Source organism: Ixodes scapularis, unplaced genomic scaffold (genome assembly GCF_016920785.2).
Source record: "Ixodes scapularis isolate PalLabHiFi unplaced genomic scaffold, ASM1692078v2 PGA_scaffold7__128_contigs__length_106722199, whole genome shotgun sequence".
Classification (NCBI taxonomy): Eukaryota; Metazoa; Arthropoda; class Arachnida; order Ixodida; family Ixodidae; genus Ixodes; species Ixodes scapularis.
In genome coordinates, this window is record NW_024609882.1 from 102,297,571 (window position 1) to 102,313,314 (window position 15,744).

The following is a 15,744-nucleotide window of genomic DNA, read 5'->3' on the forward strand; positions in this document are numbered from 1 at the left end:
CCTCGGGAGGCTAATGTTATCTTAGGTTTTACGTGCACTTGTTTTGAGACCGTACTTCATGACTCTGTTCTTTATCAGTCATGTGCTCCAACATTTCATTAGGCTGCCGTATATCATCACGAGACTACTATAAATACTACACAACTTTACACATTGGACGTCCACTGCTGGTGTTGCGAACGTCGCACTTCACCAGAAAGCTGAAGTATTTAACATGGTTTGCACGTGACGTAATCGCACTAGATACTGGTTGTCATTGCGAGTTGTTCTTGCTGAGAAAATCAAATCCGGTTTGGCAAAATGCACGCTGCAAAAGTTTCGCGCTCAGTGCAAGCTATATATTTGAGAGGCACACATTTTTTTTGTTGGTACATCGTCGTTAGGCACGGCGCGAGTATCTGGCACGACGAAAACGTGCTTTCTGGCAAGAGTGTTTTTACAAATAAAAGTTGTACCAACTACCCATCTGTCACTATCGTTTACAGGCCACGCTTTCTAGTCTGCGCCGAAAATGTGGGGCAGAGGAATCTTTACGACACAGTATGCTTTAAAACTACCCCCCTCCCCACTCCCTTTTTTTTTAGTTGCTCCTCAAGATACTTTTTATTCCTCAGGGATTTCCTGCTCCGTATTGAGTGGTGTTCACTCGACAATTATATTTGTGTCACTTGTTAACAGTAATTCTTCCTTGCTTTAACTTTGCACCAACTGTGAAGGTTAAACAAAATACAGGGCGGTCAAAACTTGGAGAACTTGAGAGCGACACTCCTGTGAGACTTAGAGCGGCTGCCAACGTTCGGCTATCGCCGTGAGGCCACTAGGATCTTTCTTTTCAGGTATCCCTCCCATTCACACTAATAGTTCCATGTAACGTCCGACTAATACGTCACATTTAGACCCTTTAACACTACTATTCTCGGGACAACTTTCTGAGGCAGTTCAGCAATAACGAAAACATGTTTGGGAGCCTCAATGGTGTGCATACATGTAAAATGGGTCGTGTAGCATCTTTTTTTTTTTTTTACCTTAAGTTCAATAAATACCGCTAAGTTGTAATCCTTGACGTTGATAACTTGCAAAAGCATCCATTAGTTTGCCCCTCCGCGAAATGGCAGACAGTCGAAAGAAAGAAATGAAACAGCTTTCCCCTCCTCAACTCACAATTAGAACTATCAGCCACGTGATCTGATCCTAATATATACACCGTCAGTGTTTATCATAGTCATACGCAGGGTTGGCAAAGCAGAGAGCATGGGCTGATCTTCAGATATAATTTTAGTTGGGCTATAATGCCCGAGCCCCACTAAAGCGAGAAACAGAAACAAACGACAGCCTTAAACCAGAGTATTTCGCGATTTGACAGGCTTTGTAGAATAAAGAAGGCTATGCTCAAACACGAGTATCATGCACACTATGGTACCATTTGCAGGCTTGTAAACACTCGTGCTAACTTCGCGAGCACCGAACAACTCAAAGCCATATAAAGGTACCATCGCGAACATGCTGCATGTGTCTGAGGCTTGTCGCTTTCGTTTGTTTCTGTTTCTAGCTCTAGTGGGACTCGGGCCCATCATAATCTTTGAGTTGAACATGAGCGTTACCCGAATGTTTGGCGATACTGGTTGTCATGAACCAGAGCATTTGACTCGGGATCATGACAATCGGGTACATCATGGTGTCACGTGACCCTCAGTGCGAAGTTGTGATGTCATGTGACGTCACGGTATCAACAACGTTAATAGACCTAGCGACGTCCTCAATTCGAATCGACTTAACGCGGTGAGTCACGTGACGTCACGGGGTCACGTGATGTGACATTACTTGACAGCATGTCTTGACATCATGACGTCACGTGACATTGTGACACATGGCTAATCATAGTGCCAATAAGAAAGCGCCGCAAAAAAACAGGATTTATTATACATTGCAATTCTGTATATGACGATTTGATCAATACGTAGAGGAATACACGTGCCAATAATAATAAATTTGTAATACTAACAAAAAAAAATACCGTGAACCGTTTTGAACCGGTTACCGTTATATTTTTTTCCGGTTCAGTTCCGGTTCAGTTCCAAGATGGCGGCGAAGATTTTGGTTCGGTTCAGTTCCGGTTCGGCTAAAAATAACGGTTCTGTTCCGGTTTTCGGTTCGGTTCGGTTCCGGTTCGACACCCTGGTTTGAACTACGAGGGTGTCAGCAAGAGCCACGCAAATACCTGCTCACACTCTGAGCGGACATGCGCGTTTGATCGAAGGACTGGATTCGCTCTGTTAGACCGCGTTTCGGTAAGCGCTTCTGGACCGATCTTTTACGATTGCAACTCGATACTGACATGACACTCGGCAAAGAAAGGTTAGACCGACATCGCGTAGCTCCCACGAACTGCTATAGCTCGACAGTGACGTAGCGTCGAGTCAGAATAAAAATGGCATACTAATAACAGAGTGTACATACCGAGTTGCGAAGGTAATCCGTATGGCGTTTATTTGAGCTCTATATCACACAAAACAAGGAGATAGAATCAATGAAAGTCCCTTTTCGACGACAGCGTTCGTCACCGCTGTCTCGGAAAACAAGGAGATCGAGATGACAAGGGGAAAATATTGACCTCTGAAATTTAGTTCAGGGATCAAACTACTCATCCGGTAAGGGTCCACAAGGGTCGCGCGGGCATATTCCATTCAGCAGGCCAGCCGGTCATGGACAGACGGTCTTGGCCAAGGACCGCCGGAGCAACGGTGCGCCGAGTCGATGTTGCTGCTAGGCCTACTATATTCTGCCGAGCTCGCTCGGTCGGCAGAATCGTGGCCGTTGTAGCTCTTCTCGTGTGTTTGTGGATCCTGCGTTCTTGATCGTCGTGGTCTGTTTCAAATACTCCTTCCTTTTTTCTTGCTGGTTGAAGTGGGGACGCACGAGAAGAGCACGTAGAAAAATAAATGTCCGTTGGTGGCCGATACCAAGTAACTGAGCGACGTTGTCGGCCTTGTTGATTTGATCGTAAAAAGTGCGTAAGACAGCTTCGGAGCTGTCGTAGGATTCTGTCGTAACCTGCGCAAAGGTTACGACAATTTCGTTTCGAGAGTACGGGTTTTCACTCAAATTTGTCGTACGCACTTTTTTCGTCGTGAGTTCGCTTTGAGAATCCGGCCTCAGAGCTGGTTTTGTCAGTGCTGCCGTGGTTGCCGACTTGCCGTGGTGCAGCGTGCGCGCAGCCCTTGCACATCTCAAACGGCCACGTTGTCACAAGTCGTATCGTCGACGCGCCACCAAGTGGCAACGCTCGTAACCACAACATTCACGCCGTAGCCTTTCCCGTCTGGCACAAGTGACGTCACGAATGCGCCCAATATCCCAAGACGCATCGCGCTCTCCGATGGCCGATCTTTGAGCGCGCGCCCAATCGGGCCCATTAGGGTGAAAAATATAGCCATCCGTTCAAAATACAAACGCGCGATTATGATTTATGAATATCATTGATCATATTCAACATATTTCTGACCATAATAGGTGTATTTCAAGTTTCGCTTCAGTATCCCTTTAAACTATGTATGAAAACCCAGGTGCCAAAGGAATATTACAAACACTACTATATTGACATTCAGTGGCAGTATTCCTATGCGTTTCCCCGCAAACTTTTACTACCTCTTGTGAAAGGAGTCGACCTACTTTATCTGAAGTCTTCACAAGCACGTTCTCATGGTCACTCTCGTCGTTGTCTGAGGCCGTCTTGTCTTCACAGGCAATGTGAGACTCACTCTGAAGACAAATTTGGGATCTTCAGCATCGCTGCCGTCCGAACTGCTGCTAGGAACAGCTCTTTTTCTGGGGACCATCACCGCCATTAGCATTCCTCATGCGTGTCACCATTTTTAAATTCATGTTGCCAGGCCAACAACTGCTGTCAGGCTAAACACATTGCAAAAGTGCAAAACACTTTTTTTTTTCCAGCACGTTTTTAGGTTGAAAATAGAAACCGAAACCAATTTTTGAACTTATTTTGACGCAGAGAGCAGCACAGCATGAGGGTGGACGAATGTGACTCGTCATTGGTGATATTTGTACAAACCAATAATGTGCACAGCTCGGACCAATGTAATTTAGCACACAGGTGGAATATAATTGTGACATTGTCTGTCCCTTTTTTTCTATCTCTTCTAATTTGTTTCCCCCTTTTTTGACCACAGTCCAGTCTTTTTTGACCACGGTGTCAACCGTCAGCTTGCCTGCACATAAACCTTTTTTTTTTTCAATAAAATTGGCCATTTCTAGCTATATTATTGAACAGAGCTCACTTTAGTAAAAAAAATAAAAGAGAAAAAAAAAACTTTTTTCTGTAGTTTACGTGTGAAAACCAAATTACATTTTAGACCACTGTCTATTTTGGCAAAGGGAGACAGATAATACATAAGCCAAGTTTACTTCCTTCCCATTCCCTCATTTTTTTCAGTCGTAATAAATGCCACGGTGGCCCAAAAGGCTGTTTGATGATATTGCGCCAAAAGGAGTGGGCAATCACCCATAAAAAGTGTTGTTTCCTTAGGTGTGGGGTGCTCAAACTTTTATATAATTACTGCGCCATCTAGATCACTTCTGTAGTAAATTGTAGCACGATAGGTCAAGATAGCAATTTATGCGGTTCTTTCAAAGGGTTATGCGCATTTATACACGTGCTGTATTTTTACAGATCAAGAGACTTGTATGACTGAATCATGCCAGCTGTGTACTAGCTTGTTGAAGGCGCCACATAAATGACGACATAAGCCATTGACTTTAGTGGCAAACCAACTTTTTGTCAAAGTGCCCATGTTGAGTTTGCAAAACCATGGAGCCCATTACGAGGAAATAAAAAAACTGCAAAGGGTTCGCAAATTTTAAAAAATGATGCGAAGTCTGCATGTAATGAAGTTTGCATTGAGGTACCACCTGAGAGGAAGAGTTCTTGTTGGAACTGTCATGCAGTCATGTAGTATATCCTTCAGAAAATTGTGTTTCTTTAAAGAAATAAATTCCATGTTCTCTGTTTGTATAAACTTTTAGCATGCTACGGTAAAGATCATTGCAGCTCAGTCTTTTAGTGTAACAGGTTTGATTGCTTTATTCTAGAGTATGTATGATTCTGGTTAAGTACTTATAAATAAAGGTTATCTCACCACCATTGCATATGTTGGTGCATGCAATTTGCATGCTTGCTTGCTCCAATTTGCACCTCAGTCTCAAATTGCAATATGCACATTTCTTTTTTGGTCCACTTTGGTTGCTACGTTTTTAATTTGCACATTTGCAATTTGCATCAAATTGCAATATGCAATTTTAATTTGCTGCTGAATGCAGGTGTCTTTCCCAGTGGCTAAAATAGTTGCAAGAGGGATTTTTAGTAAACTTGTATCTGTCAACACAGAGGACGAACACGAATGACAAGGACAAGCTGCTGACCTTGTCCACTTCGAGTTTGTCCTCTGTGTTGCGCATGCAAGTTTACTCAGTACCACCAACAAACCAGCTTAACAACAGTCGCTAAAAAGGGATTTTCTGGTCACATGACCGGTCTGCTCGAGACGAGGTACCTTTAAAAAAAAAAAGAAAAGCTCGGTATCATCTTTTTTTTTGTTACGTTACCAAGGCTAGTGTAGCTTCCACAGTGCTTCAGCACAGCGGTGCCGCAAGAGCACGTGGCTTCGTCTCGCATCTCATTCGCTCGCACTCTGGCACGAAAGAGACGGCAGGTGAAGCGAGGCGCTCGGGCAAGTAGCTTTGACATTTCTAGAAGACAACGGAAGCTGCGCCATCCTCCGCTATACGTTTCACAAAACAGGCAAACGGCCGCTGCAGTTCCGTCCTCGCTTCGATTAGTAAAATTCGATTCCCGCTCACGAAAAAAGAGCGAAGAGGCTCGAAACGTGAGTGAAACGAACCGCACGCGTATGCTATAGGAACGGCACGTAAACTTACTTGTGGAGAAGGTCATGTTAGGCGAGAATTTAAGAAAACGACTGGCAAGGCTCGCATTCTCTGAGCAGAATTGGCTGGAACGCTAGGCACGTCCTGCCCTCCGAGTCATTCGTGCTGCCGCGAATCCCGTTTGTGCCTGTTTTAGCCGCCGGGAGAGGTGGCCGCATTGGTGAGCAAACCGGCCCCGGTGACACCGTAGAGGTGTCACGCTTCTGCCTACCACGATGCTGGTGGTGGCACAGCATTGGTGGTAGATGCGGCGTTTCATTTCGTTTGTTGTTCTCTTAAACAGGTAGTACTGCAACGAAATTCTCGCGCCTATTTTATTACCCAATTGTCAACCATGCTCTGGCCACACCACGGAGACACCAACTTTTTGCTCTAATAGACACTAAAACAATATTTAAAACGAATAAGCCGGATGTCGTTACGTCAGACTACCCGTAAAAGCAGCCCGCAGAAGTATGGCGGCAAGCTGCGTGCGCGTGAGCACCACCGAACTTGGCCAAACCGGGTTCCCCTTCTCTCCCGCACCTGTTCAACTCCTGCGGGGAGCGGAGACCGGGCATCTCGAACGGGCAGGTGGAAACACGTCGATGCCACCGAGAGGCGAAGCTCGCAACCACCCAGGCCTCCCTGTAGCCTCGCTCGTGAGGGAAGTTTTGCGGAAATTTTATAGGAATGTTTTTCATTGTTTTCATAGGAATGTTTTTAATTGTTCTGATAGGAATTTGTGCGAAATGTGTCGGGTTCTTTTGTATAATTTTTAGGAATGTTTAGATGTGATTTTTTTTAAATTGTGCCTTCCCTGTACTTGCAAGGGCATTGGACCCACTCAAGCTAGCTCTTGGTAGTTTTCTGTCAAGTGTCCTTGCCACAATGTTGCTGAAAATAAAATTCAATTCACTTCAAACGGTAAAAGTGATAACACGAACGCGTTGGAGGCGCCGGTTTTCCCGAGTCGCATCGCGCACTCCAGTCAGCTGCTCTTGGGGCGTTTGCTGGATTCGGCCATTAGGAACGAAAAACGTAGCAATTTGTTCAAAATATGAATACTCGATTGTCATTAGCTAGTTTCGTTGATCGTGTTTAAATCACTTTTGAATGTAAGGTATAATTTTCATTTCAGTATCCCTTTAAATCACCTGCAGAGGGCTTTCCATAAGGGGGGACAAAACTTTAGAATACATATTGACTAGCAGTAAGAAAAAAATACCATAAAACAGTAGTTAGGTCGTTATATTTCAAACGCGGCGACGAGTGTGTTTCGAAAATTGGTGGGGTCCCGCGTAAGGTTACAACATTATCCGGGAGTGAATTCCACTCGAAAACTGATTGTCGCAGTGGCGAAGAAAGATGTTAGTTCTAGGAATAGTGGTGAGATGGCGTTTGCACGAGTTGTCTGTGTGAGGAAATATTGCTGGCAGCTCGACAATATGCATCTTTTTACAGCAACAGCTGTTACGGGCTCTTTCCACTACTATACACCAACTCATCTCTGTTACGTCACGGCGCGGTGGTGGCGCGTCGGACGCACTTCCGGTCTGGGGCTGTGGGCAGAAGTGCCCATTTGAGACGTGTATTCCTGCGTTGTTTTGAAAGGAACCAGACAGAAAACTGCCTTGTCGTCAAAATGCTGCGACTGGGGCTGTACCAAGAGAGTCGAGAAAGGTTTGAAGGTCAGTTTTCATGCGCTCGGTTCGTCCGAGAACGCGAATATGTGCCGTGAAAAAGGAAAACCAGACGCCGTCGGACAACGATTGCTTGGGCGGGAAGCAGTTTGGGTTAAATTCACGGATACTACTGGCCATCAAATTTATTTGTTTGGTTCCAAAATGAACGCCGGAAAACCGTCAAGTTGTACGGACCACCTGCGGACTACGTTTAGTGCGTCTTCAAGTTCAAACGGTCGCCTGATCGTTCGAACTGTCGTCTGCTCTTTCAAACGTTTCTGCTTGTCGTCTGCTCTTTTAGAGGACACCGGCCCGTAGACCAAACGTGGGCCCGGTACTTGCGATAAGAATTAAGTGCAGGCCTTAAAAGACTTAAGTTAGAAGGTTGGTAAGCAGGCTCGACGTAAACAGTAGATACAAGGAGATGTTGATCATTGTTACCAGTGACAATCACCGACTTGTTATGCCTGATTCACTTGGTTAGATTCTGCTTGCGATGTTCAGTATCGACGTCGACCATCTCAGCTACGGTTCACGCTTTTGCAGTCCGAGCGACATCGCTACTGAAAATTGCGAGCGAAATCTCATCATGTGAATCAGGCTTTAGCGTACGTTCTGCGGCGTCCACGCGGAATGAATCGCCGCATGCCAGATTATTCACGCGAAGTTTTGCGGTGTAACGAGCCTCGTTAATTTCGCTGACGCTGCTCAAGTAGTCAGACATCGTTAGGAGGACATATAATCAACAGTTCCAACGCGAAAAAGAGCGCGGGGACTCACACCGGCGCCGACAACATCGCATTTCAATGGTTTGTTTATGGGCGACGGCGAGCTTTTTGCCCACACCCCAATCGCGCATGCGCGGCGCCGGTGGCGTCCGCTAGGGGCGCTCCGGGCGCTCCGGTTTGTTTGTAAACATGAGTTGGTGTATAGTCGATGACAGGTTAAAGGGGCACTGACACGTCAAAATCTTTTTTTTTTTTTTTTATTATGCGAAACGATTAAAAACGATGCCACATTACCCTCAAGATTTGAAAGTTGGGAATTCAGTATTTGTGAAGCAAAAAATCCATTTCCCAATGCCGAATTTGAGGTTCTCGCGCGATCCGCCCCAGTGGAGTGACGTCAAATATTGAGGGGTCCTGCGAGTTGAGTTTCTTTCGCGCCTCTGCTTTGAAACGTGTCGCCGCAGCCAGAAGCGAGGAGGTGAGGACCGGGAGGGAAGGGCGCTGGCGTGCCTGCCGGGAAGCCGGTTTCCTCTGTGCGTGCCGTGCTGCCTGTCGCTTCGAGCAGACGACGCTGCCCTGGCGGAGTCACAACCGAAACTATGATACACAGACACCAACAAACCCAGTTGTTTTGACTGTCTGACGATTTCCTTTTCAAAGTTTGAAAGGTCGTCAAGCGCCTAAAAAAGACCACTTTGTCCGATTCTCCGACTCACCAATCATCCTCTGCTATGTGCATGGAGCGCCGCCATGTTTTTCGAGGGAGGCTAAAAAGCCAGGAGGTGACATCAGAACGGACTCTGATTTTCGGTATTTCAGAAAGAAGGGCCATAGTGCGTTTGCAATTGCGTTAGAAGACACATTTTACGATTGCTGTTATTAAATTTTATAGAAATGTCGCCTACCAAGGTTCTAAATTTCATTATTTTTGACGTCGGAAATCAATGAAGCGAGGAGGTGAGGAGCGGGAGAGAAAAACGACAAAAATAAAAAGGCGCGCACGCGTGTGGGAAACTTTTTTTTGCATTGTGGTATTTTTTTTGCGTGTCTATGACTACAACTCGCATCGTTTTAGACAATTTAAAAAAATACGACCTTTGAGGTGTCGGTGTCTCTTTAAGAGTAAAGTGGAAGATCCTCCCACCTCTTTCCACTTTGGCAGAGCTAACGGTGGAGAAAAGGCGGTCTCCTCTTTATCGTTTGCTTTACTGAAGTGGAAAGAGTTAGGAGGACCTTCCACCTTATTCTTAACCTGTCACCGACTATAGAAATGACGTCCATCGTTGATCTTGTACTTGACGATGTAGCGCATCCGTCGTCAATGTTGTCATGTCCTGGAAAAGGATGGCCCGCCGGAATCAAACCTGGCTCCGCCACATGCAAAGCGGAGGTGTTGCCACTGAGCCACACCACAGCGTTAACCAGGGTGTCTAGCGACCGGAAAAACCGGGAATTGTCAGGGAAGTTTTAATTACTGGGAAAAATCAGGGAATTGTCAGGGATATTGCCAAAAAGCGAGCCCAGTCAGGGAAAATGAGCCGGAAACGCCATCGAGTGCCCTGAGCAAGGACTTGAGGACTTGGGGGCAGAAAAATAGGCAATACAGTAGGCTCGAGATAATTGAAACTCGGATATCATGTACTTCCGGTTAATTCAGACAGATCTGAAAATTTTGGTTGTCCCGCTATGTCTTTAATGTATTTATAAGCCGCTTAATTCGAACGGCGTTTTCGCTTAATTCATACTTTTTTGTTCTTGCGGCCCGCTGAGCGTGCTTCTTTCCGAGCACCGGTGCACCGCAGAGAAGCAATACCCGTGGAGCTTGCTTTCGCGAGTGTTGCTTCTCTGCAGTGCACTGATGCTCGGAAAGGAGCCCCCGCAACGGGGCTCAAGCGGGCACACATCAGCGGAAAACGGCATTCACATTATGTGCTTCAAAACTAGCAATGATGACCAAGACGACATTGAGGTTGAGGAACAGCTTATTGGCATCATGCTTTCTGGCCTTGAAGCACATAATGTGAACGCCGAGCTGGCGAAATATGCTAGTCTTGATGACGATGTGTGTGTTTGTCGTGATGACTCATTAGGGGATAGTGCAGGAAGTAATGCCAGCACAGTGCAGCAGTGAGAGGGAAGATGACGATGAAGAAAAAGATGACCCACTACCAACTGTCACAGCCGCAGAGGCCTTTGAGCACATTGCTCAGCTCCGGAAGTTTTCGTCTGCAAAGAAAGAATCCCGTAAAGAGCTACTAACGTTGGCTGGTATTGAAAATTTTGTTTTAAGATCTTATGTGCTGACTAAACAGTCCACAATCTACAACTTTTTTTCCGGATGATTAAACTTAACGTCATAGTTCTTTCACCAATGTATTATGGCTGTACTTGCTTATAATTAGGCCTATGAAGAGGAAACTGGCAAAAATATGCTTTGTATGTGTAGCTATCCATGTAACAAATCATAATGTTGTCTAGTATCATATTTAGATGAATTTCTAATAATTTAAACTCCTGATAATTCAAACGAAAAGCTGCGACTTCCTGGAGTTTGAATTAATGAGAGTCTACTGTAAATTCTGCTTATAGCGGAGCGCGGGCTCTGTCACCCGATGTACAGCGTGTTATCCGATGAAAGGGAACAGCCGACAAATCCAGTCCAAGCCTTGGATTGGATTGGATTGGTATGAGGGCATGACACTAGGCTGGATTGAGTGAGAGCTTCTAGATTTAGTGACAGATGAGAAAGCCGCTGACCCCAATCCAATTCAAGCATTAAGCCGAAAGTATCCAAAAGTGTGCATCTGGCGGCAGTTTGCCATGCTGCCATTCGGTTATTGACGTGTGTGGTTGAGCGTCGTGTTTTCATTGCGTTTCCGGAAGTGGCCTCTTCACTGAAGATGTTGGCAGCAAGAAAGTGCTTGTTTAATCAAGACTGGATGAACCCGAATATTTTGGTGTATGCAAGTTGGATTAAGCCCATGCAAAATGATCCCCACAGTGCTCAATGCTCAATGCCTTGTATGGTGATGGTCTTATATATTTAACCGCCTCTACAGACGTCAGGAAATTTTCTTGAAATCGTCAGGGAAAACATGGAAAAGTCGGGGAATTTCAAAATAATAATTTTCTAGATACCCTGGTTAAGAACCCGCCCTAAACTTGGGGGTTTTGTAGCACCCAGTGCCCACTGCACGTGCTCTCCCGAAAGAATAAAATAGCCGGTAACAAAATGCTTTTGTAGCAGTGTCAATGCTAAGAGCTCTAGCCGGAAGACGCTTTTTCACTAGCTCCAAAACAATAAAGAAAGGAAAGCATTTGGAACAAGATTGTCCGATGTCTATTTTGTTCGCACACCGCACAATGCTTGAACGCCAATGCCCACGTTGCCGTGACTTGTTGCAGCTGTCGCTGCCACTGTACTGTGGATCAACACAGAACTGCTCAATTATTGGATGGTGAAGGATAGAAGAGGCAATGTAGAACAAACAGGCGAAACACTTTGCAGCGATGTGCGGGAAGCTGAATGTTCATTTGTTTGTTCAGTGCGGATTTGCTTGCAGAAGTATATAGCAAGCAACCTACGACAAGATGTTCTGCTGTAGGTAGCTCCACAGGGAGACGTTTGATGGAGACCAAAGCAAATGGGAGAGGGATCGCCGTGACAATGGCCACCCTTGCATCCAACGGTGCGACACAGGTAGTGAACATGTTAGCACCTCGAGGGTGCTCGCCTTCCAGCCACATATTCTCTGACCTAGGCTCCCTGTATTTCTTTAAAACAAAGACTGCGCAGAATCGCACAACGTTGAAATAGTGTCTTTGACGGTGCGCTCCTCAGCAATAGTTAGCGTATTCGCATACTCCAGCTTGCTTGGAAGGCAAGCATGCCACCCACAGTGCTCGGTTAAACATACGGTTGAGGCTTTTGCCACAAAATATGCTAAAATGGCAGCAGGATGAACAACTCTCTGGTTTGGCGGACTCGAGACAAGCCAGTCTCATAGTTCCTCGGGGCATGCCAACTAGTCCGAGTATGTGCCGTATTTTCTGGTTTGTGAGTTGCACCTTTGTGTAAGTTGCGCCCCCCTAAAAACGGTAAGGCCCGCTTCAGATGGGGCAACTTTTCCAGCAATTTTGAGGTTGCTGGCGGGTTGTTCCCTGGCTTTCCCTAGATCGACGCGAATTGCTGAGATCGGGTCCGGCTCGAACAAGCGAGCAACTCGGAGCAATTCGAAGACGGTTGAAGCGGCTGCAGCCAATCAGAGACGCGATATTTTCACGTGACACCCCTGAGGTGGTGATGATGACAGCTAAAGACTTAGTTTTGTTTTGGAATGGATCGTTTTCGGAAATAAACAGTTTCAGAAAAATGATTTACTATTCTCAACGCCGTTCAAAGATATAAGAACGCGTTTTTAGCGCGTAGCTGGGCGTCTAAATAGTGAAAGAAGAATCAAAGTTAATGATGATGATGGCAAGTCGGAGCAATTCGGTTGCTGCGTGTGAACGCGGGCGGCCGGTGTTGCTGGTGTTGCGACGTCAAATTGCTGGGTGAAATTGCTCCGTCTGAAGCGGGCCTAAGTGGTACTTGCATGCGGCGGTCACGGGTGGCGAATTTGCTTTGAAAATGGGAGAACATAATAGCGCTTCACGACAGGGAAGAAGAGTAGGAACGAGACAACACAATGCGCTAACTTCAACTGGTTTATTTGTCAGAAAATCAAGGGTATAAATACTCTGCATCATCGTGACATTCAGCCAATCCCATGCCACGCCACGGATCACAAGAACTGTGTTTCTTTGTCGCCCAAATCAATCGACGCCACGCTGACACATCGATCCCCGTAGTTTTTTTATCGGGTCTGCCTCTATAATTTCCCTTACCCTCTTATCTCTATGTTTTCTAATAACAGTGCACAAGTTAAATTCAGGTTTGCACCCACAGTCATGGCAGTGCATCGACATCCACAGTCATTGTGCGGGAATTGAGGGACCACTTTTTAGGACGTGCCAAACACCGGTCGGAGACTCTTTCCATGCACCATACTTGCGCGCTGGAAAAAATAGTCGCCCTTCTATGCATCGAGGCAAGCGGCGCTCAAGTCTGCATAACTCTTCCGTGCAGGTGCAAGCTGTTCCACAAGAAAGGGGACGGCTACGTGGAACGGGGCGTGGGCACGCTGTACGTGAAGTCCCTCAACGGGCGACACCAGCTGCTGCTCAGGGCCGACACGAGTTTAGGTGAGGCCCGCCCTTCGTCGTGCTCTCTGCCCTCGTCCGGGTGCCCGCGCCACTGTGGCAGCCTTGGTTGAAGGTTGTGGTTTTCCTCGTGACTAGGCGTGACTAGTTGTGGGCCTGACGAGACAAGAATGAGCTCGATCGTGCCGACGGAGACCAGGGAGCCCGAAACGCGCCCCGAATGAGCTTTGCATGTGCTATGCGTGTCTGCGACGTCGCGTGTCGTACTGCTTTGCATTCGGGTGACCTTATAACGTCGCACAATCTGACGGTGTCGTGATGTCATAATATCGTCTGACATAAGCTTGTCGCAACACTCCTTGGTGTACGCGACATTATGGTGTCTTACGATATCATGTTATGAAATGTCACGAAATATTGTGAAGTGTATGTCATGCAGTACCATGAACGTCATGATGTCAGTTGTAGTTGTTACGCCGTGACATTAAGTCATGTGATGTCATTAAGTGATGTGACACCATGACATCGAGACTGTAACAGGCTGCTGGGGTATAAACATACCCCAGCAGCTGTGTCAGCGCGGTGATGAGGGCACTCGTTGGCCAACTGCAGGCCGCCTCTCCCAGAGAGGCGGGGTGCAATTGGCCGACGAGCGCCCATCGTCACCACAGTGACACCGGTGTCATTTGCTGCCACTTTGGGACCCCTTTGATGCACGAGCGGGACAAGACGCTAAACGCGGCGGTCAGATACGTGTTTGGGCACCGTAGCGTCGGCTCGAAGAACGGCGCCGCCTCGCGGTCGCTGACTTCAAGGTCCCACTCGTTTTGCAGGCAACATCCTGCTGAACATCCTGCTGGCACCCACCCTCCCTGTGTCCCGGTTGGGCAAGAACAATGTGGCGCTGGTGTGCGTGCCCAACCCTCCCATGGACCCAAACGAAACTTCCCCGGCACCCACGACGCTGCTGCTGCGAGTGCGCACGGCCGAAGACGCCGACGAACTCCGGGACACGCTGAACCGCTACAAGGGCCAGAGCTGAGCGCGGGCCGGCCTCGTAGATCACTCAGTCCGTTCGAATCATTGTGCAGAGAAGAATAAAGGAAGATGCCCAGTTGCTCACCCGGGGAGTCTAGCAAATCCTTCGGATGCGGCGGTAGTAGAGTAAAACCTCGAACGAATGCCCTTCTCTGTGAGATGGTGCGTCCCGTTTTCCCGGCTAGTTCATCTGTAGTCTACTAATTTCGAAACGTCGTCCACCGCCAATTCCCGGTGAATGAACCGCGCGATTTGTGGTATCGGTTCCCGTGCCACGTGGTCAAAGGCAGGTGCCATTCTTGTTGAGAAACTTTTGGCGTCTCGTTGCCAAAGATCGTCCACCCAATATTTTTATCTCTTCAAAATTAATGGGCGTCCGTACAGGATATTGCGGTAGTGATTTTCGTCCAAACGTCATGCAAGGCAGACATGTGCGCGGCGTGACACTGTTAAGGTTTATCCACCCGGTGCATCTTTTCAACTTGCAACTGTTTAGCGAAACGGACATTTCGCACTATCGGCCAGTTCGGACATTTCGAAGTCCGAAAAGTGTGATGCATTGATTCATGCAGGGTGCCTAGCAACCGGGAATTGTCAGGGAAAGTTTAATTACCAAGAGAAATCGGAGAAATGTCAGGGATATTGTCAAAAAAGCGAGCCCAGCGAGGGAAAATGAGCCGGAAACGCCATCAAGTACCCTGAGCAAAGACTTGAGGACTCGGGGGCAGAAAATTAGGCAATAAATTCTGCTTAGAGCGGAGCGCGGGCTCTACTCACCTGACGTAGAGTGTGCTACCCGATGCAAAGGGAACAGCTGACAAACCCAGTCCAAGCCTTTGATTGGATTGAGGTTGCGCCACTAGGCTAGATCCAGTTAGAGCTACTAGATTTAGTAACTATTTGGAAAGGCCGCTGACCCAATCCAACCCAAGCCTTCAGCCGAAAGTGTGCATCTGGCAGCCATGCTGCCATTCGATTATTGACGTGTGTGATTGAGCATCGTGTTTTCATCGTGTATCCGGAAGTGGCCTCTTCTCTGACGATGTCGGCGGCAAGTGCTCATTTAATCCAAACTAACCGAACCTGATTATTTCAGAATATGCAAGTTGAACTAAGCCTGTGGAAAATTATCCTCACAGTGTTGAATGCTC

General features: G+C 46.9%; 1 protein-coding gene across 1 annotated transcript in view; it reads left to right on the forward strand.

The window, feature by feature from the left end:
- The window catches only part of LOC121833340 (nuclear pore complex protein Nup50-like), a 30,279-nt gene extending 15,602 nt beyond the window's left edge, over window positions 1–14,677 (forward strand). The window contains exons 3-4 of the mRNA XM_042286561.1: window positions 13,482–13,597; window positions 14,389–14,677. Coding sequence (XP_042142495.1) covers window positions 13,482–13,597; window positions 14,389–14,597 — 325 coding nt within the window. The 3' untranslated portion in view covers window positions 14,598–14,677. The remainder of the gene's footprint in view (window positions 1–13,481; window positions 13,598–14,388) is intronic.
- The last annotated feature ends 1,067 nt before the right edge of the window (window positions 14,678–15,744 follow it).